At 31.2% G+C, this 5000-nt stretch overlaps 1 protein-coding gene across 1 annotated transcript in view; it reads left to right on the top strand.

Moving 5' to 3' along the window:
- LOC122263786 (activating signal cointegrator 1 complex subunit 1) overlaps positions 1-4660 on the top strand; it is a 5868-nt gene extending 1208 nt beyond the window's left edge. The window contains exons 3-8 of the mRNA XM_043032394.2: positions 85-194; positions 1002-1153; positions 1541-1704; positions 2302-2468; positions 3614-3753; positions 4202-4660. Coding sequence (XP_042888328.2) covers positions 85-194; positions 1002-1153; positions 1541-1704; positions 2302-2468; positions 3614-3753; positions 4202-4333 — 865 coding nt within the window. The 3' untranslated portion in view covers positions 4334-4660. The remainder of the gene's footprint in view (positions 1-84; positions 195-1001; positions 1154-1540; positions 1705-2301; positions 2469-3613; positions 3754-4201) is intronic.
- Positions 4661-5000: the final 340 nt, after the last annotated feature.

The raw sequence follows: 5000 nt of genomic DNA, 5'->3' as shown, positions 1-5000 counted from the left end.
TATTACCCACCTTATAAATTCTTGATGATGGTACTAATCGCTCATTTGTATATATTATTATCATCATTCTTATTTTCCTTTCAGCACTTACTTTTCATATATCATAGGAGCAAAAGGGGCTACAAAGAAAAGAATCGAGTCAGAAACATACACTAATATTCATATACCTGGAAAAGGACAAGCTGGAGATATTGGTAAGCATTTATTGCTGAAAAAGTATTTGCATTATTAAAACATATGTGATAAGAAGTATGCATTGCTTCTTATTTTATGCAAAAATCCTTAGAATCAGTATAAACATTAACATCACCATCAACATCAACATCATCACAGCAGCACCAATACCAACGCCATCAGCATTACCAAAATTACTATCATCACCATAATTATCCTCATCTCTTTTATTATTTTTATTACAATTATTATTGTTATTATTATTATCATTATTATCATTATTATCATTATTATTATTATTACAATTATTGTATTATTAGTGTTGTTATTGTTGTTATTATTATTACTACTACTACTACTACTACTACTACTACTACTACTACTACTACTACTACTAATTCTTCAATTATTGTCATTATCATTATTGTTATTAAAATCTTCAGTGAAATTATACTACTACTACTTCTTCTAATAGTATTATCAGAATTGTTGATATTATTGTTTTATTATTATTTTCATTATATTTGCCTTCTTGATTGGCTAGTTTGTTTGTTTTATAATCATCATATCATAGAATCACTAGACAGGTGTTTGTTTACATGTTGATCAGCACAGCACAAGGGGGATGTGTGACATCTCTAGAATACTTTTCTCTGTAATCTGATAAGATTTGGTGTTCTGAAGACCTTGATTTTTTATTTTATGAATACTTAATGAAACTTATGTTTGAATTTTGATTCAATTTTATTACTGAAGACTGTCTTTGTTATCTTGGAAGTTTGTTAAAGTATGATCTCTCTAATGTATTCATTTTTTCACTCAACTAGTGGTGGTTGGGAAGGATATGAAGACTGTGCGTCAAGCACGAATGAAAATTGAATTATTGGTGGAGCAAGCTCGGAAAAAGCAACCATTCACTCATTTCCTGTCAGTACCTTTTAACAAGCCCAGTATTCAAGAAAAGTTTTTGGAATTTAAGGTGAGAAAAATGGTATATGTTTGTAAGTCTTTGTAGGAGAAGATATGTTTCTATGACTTGCCATATGTGTGGGTATGTGTGCATATACATGTTTGTTTTTTGTGTGCAGATATAGATAGGATTGTTTGAAGGTTGTTTAATGTTTGGAAGGTTTCCTGTATGATGTTAATTTTATATCACATTCAAACATATATTTTTGAAGCTTATATCCTTTTGTTGTATCTTATATCTTTATCTGTATGCATGTACATTCTGGTCATATTTACTGTACATCATGTAAAATGTAGTTAAAATCATATTGTATAATATTGATTTAAATTCTCAAATACATCTTGATTTGAGATTGTAACCATGACTTTCTTTAATCATTTAATTTTGCATTGACAGAAAGAAGTCCTTGAGAAATGTGGAGGAAGTAGAGGTGTTGACGAATCAATATTCCAGGACCCGAATAAACTTCATTTAACATTATGTGTGATGGTACTGGCTGATGACCGGGAACGACATCAGGCTGTGGAGACTCTCAACACTTGTCCTGAAAATGTTTTAAGGTTGATATTGCAGTGTTCTAGAAGTTTGAGAGATTGCCCTAACATTTCACTAGTACAGCTAAGAGATGATATTGTTATTTTTTAGATGATTGTGCAGGTTGAATAGTATGCTCATGGCATACAATTGTAAGGAGTTATTAAGCAGATTGTCAATATTATTCAGTGGGATTTTCAAAGTAAAATACTAGTGTTTCATGTTATTCAGAAGAAGGTTTGTATTGATTTTAAATATATATCATTTTGAATTGAAAAATCTGATTCCTGCTAACAAACATATTTTTGCTAGTTTTGGAATATTTACATAAGTTTCCGGAAAGAAATGGTTGACATGATTGTATAAATCAAAATGTGAAAGCATTGTTGATATCAGATTTTCTTGTTCCTAATTTCACCAGTATGGTTTCAGATTTTTTTAGGTGATTAAGTGTACAAAAATAGGCTTAGTTAAGTGTAAGCTATAATCTTGATAGAGGTAAATATCTGTTCATACTTTAGGATAATATGATGAGTATCTGTTGAAACTTAATTTACCCAGTCAGTATTAACATATTTTAAACTCAGAAGGTTAGACATAAGTAAAAGTTTTAAAAATTACAGACGACTTCTGGCCGGTGAGAAACTACGCCTAGAAATGAAAGGAATTGAATACATGAATGATGACCCAGGGGAAGTGGACGTGTTGTATGGCCAAGTGAATGCTTTGAGCTGGTCGCATTCTCTCCAGGCAATAGCAGATTCTCTTGTTGATGAATTTGTTAAAGCTGGTAAGATTTTTTTACTTGCATTAGTCATATTATTATTATTTTAAGACTGTAAGTAGTGAACCATTAAAGTGCCATTCAAAATTATTGCTTGGACATTAGAATGTGCAAATGTTTCTCTGGGATGTTACGTGAAGACTGTCTGCAGCAGTTCCAACAGTTCCCCTTCAGAGTACCATACTTTTTAGGCCAAAATTCCCTGAAACTGGATACCATGCACCATAGTGTTTTTAATGCCTAGAAAAGCTAGTAGCTTTATAGGTCAGAAGGCTTTAATTTATGGAAATAATTTAGTAATTGCTCTTAATTTCTGCAAGTGGATGAGGCTTGAACTATAGCCTAATTTTTTTTCTTTGTTATTATCATTGTTGTTTCTAATTGATAAGCATTTCTTTTCTTGTTATTAAGAGATTCTTATTTTTGTAATTAACTATATTTTAAAAAAATATCATTGCATATATATATTATATATATATGCTATGGATTTTGAACATCAGATTGTTTCTGCTTGTTGCTTAATTGAAGTTATTTACTAAATGTATATGTTATAGTGTAGTATAATCATTATCAATATTATTATTGTCCTAAAGATAAGGTATTATTGACAGAACTGGTAAGCTGATGTGTTTAAGCTTGTCTCTCAGTTTATTTCCCTTTTTTAGTGTAATGCTGTTGTTATTTGCATATTACTTTAGTCATAAAGATAACCATGTATGTAATTTTGAAGAGAGTGCACTTGATAATCTGAAAGTTAGAATGCACTGACAGTGTCTTGAAATAGAAACAGTATACTCCACATTCAGTGTTAACTGTCAAATCATGTATTACTCATTCAAGCCAACAGTCTTTCAAGCATAATGCTAAGAGTGATGATATTGCTGACAAGTTATCATGTGTTTGTTTCATCACTTAGAAATTATTCTCGGAAAAGGTGTGTGCTTCCTACAGATTTTTCCCGGCCAGTGGACCATCCACCTTGGAGACATACCTGGCATCATTAGGTTGAAGAACTTTGTGGAAATGAATATAAAGAACATTTCTGACATATAATATTGCCTTTTTTGTTGAAATATTTTTATATAGACTCAGGAAAGTAATATTTTATTTTATATAGAGATAAATTTAGAAAATGCCTTTTATATTTACAGGTATTGTAACCAAGCAACATGAAAGAGTCAAGCTACACATAACCTTGATGAACACAATCTTCAGGAGAGATGCAGATGGAGTCACAGATGCAAAGGCTGGGCGAGACCGAGAAACATTCTCTGCTCGACAAATCCTGGAAGTTAGTCTAAAAGATATGAAATTTCAGTTTGGGAATCATTTAACAAGAAACTCTTCTCTTGATGCCTCTAAATCAAATTTCCATTTGTTTTTATATGTATTTGTGTTTTTTTTTTTTTTTTTTTTTTTTTTTTTTTTTTTTTTTTTCTAGTTTCTATTAACTGTTTAGTTGAATATAAGGATTAGGTAGAAGAAAATTTGCACAATAGTCATATTCATTACACAAGATTTATTTGCTCTGTCTGTACTCATTATTTGTTTTTATCATAATAGATAAATGATTAGTAGCTGCCTCAGTGATTGAATAGCCTGAGATGTTAGGATTGCAATTTTCATAATACCCTGGCACTGAGTCAAGGCAGAGCCAAGACTGCCCCGTCATTATCTGGTTGATAGACATTTCCAAAAGATGAAGACATTTTCAAATAATTTCATGACCTTTTTTTCAGGAATTTCAAGACTATTATTTTGGAGAAATGGAGGTCGAGGAGATCCACCTTTCCGTCCGCTACACGACAGCCAATAACGGATTCTATTCAGCGTCAGGAAAGATAAAGGTGTTACCTGAATCCGAGGGGTAGGGTGGGGATTACAAGAAGACCTTTGTTTCTTATGTCGTGATGTATGACAAAACTATTTTTCAAGGGATTTGATTATTGTGATAGTGTATTATTACAAATTTTATTGGTTGCAGTACTTTACTAGAGGAAAGAGTATTTCTCGGCTTAAAGCAGTGGCTTATGAGGAAATCATATGAGCCATTCTTTGTATAAGAAATTGGTAAATACTTTGCAGATTTGTAAAGTAACCATATTTAAACTTTTATCAAGTTATAGTCATTTGTTATTCAGGGGCACTAGACTGAAAGGAAAATGTTTGAATCTATTACTTTAAACTATATGAAAACCCTACATGTGATATTTTCCTTAACCTTGCATTTTGAATTTTAAATTTACATCCATAAAGATGAGAATGTTTTTATAGCACTTGACAGAAGACTTGCATTGTAAGGTCAGTGATATGTTGAAAGTTTGGACTAAGAAAAAAAAAAAACTTATTGCAGATTTTGATATTCATCTCATCCATGCAAATAATCACTAGTAAATAGAATGAAATGATGATTCAGAACAGTGAACAAAGCTGGAGTTGTAAAATAGTTCCAGAAGTAATTTGTCAAATTTATACTGTATAATATGATCTCATGATCTCAAGTTACGGCTTTGCTGATATGTTGTGCTGAAAGGAAGG

Source organism: Penaeus japonicus, unplaced genomic scaffold (genome assembly GCF_977035675.1).
Source record: "Penaeus japonicus unplaced genomic scaffold, GWHDUDI00000001_assembly GWHDUDI00000009, whole genome shotgun sequence".
Taxonomy (NCBI): Eukaryota; Metazoa; Arthropoda; class Malacostraca; order Decapoda; family Penaeidae; genus Penaeus; species Penaeus japonicus.
Note: the sequence above shows the minus strand (reverse complement) of the source record. Positions and strands in the feature narration are given on the sequence as shown.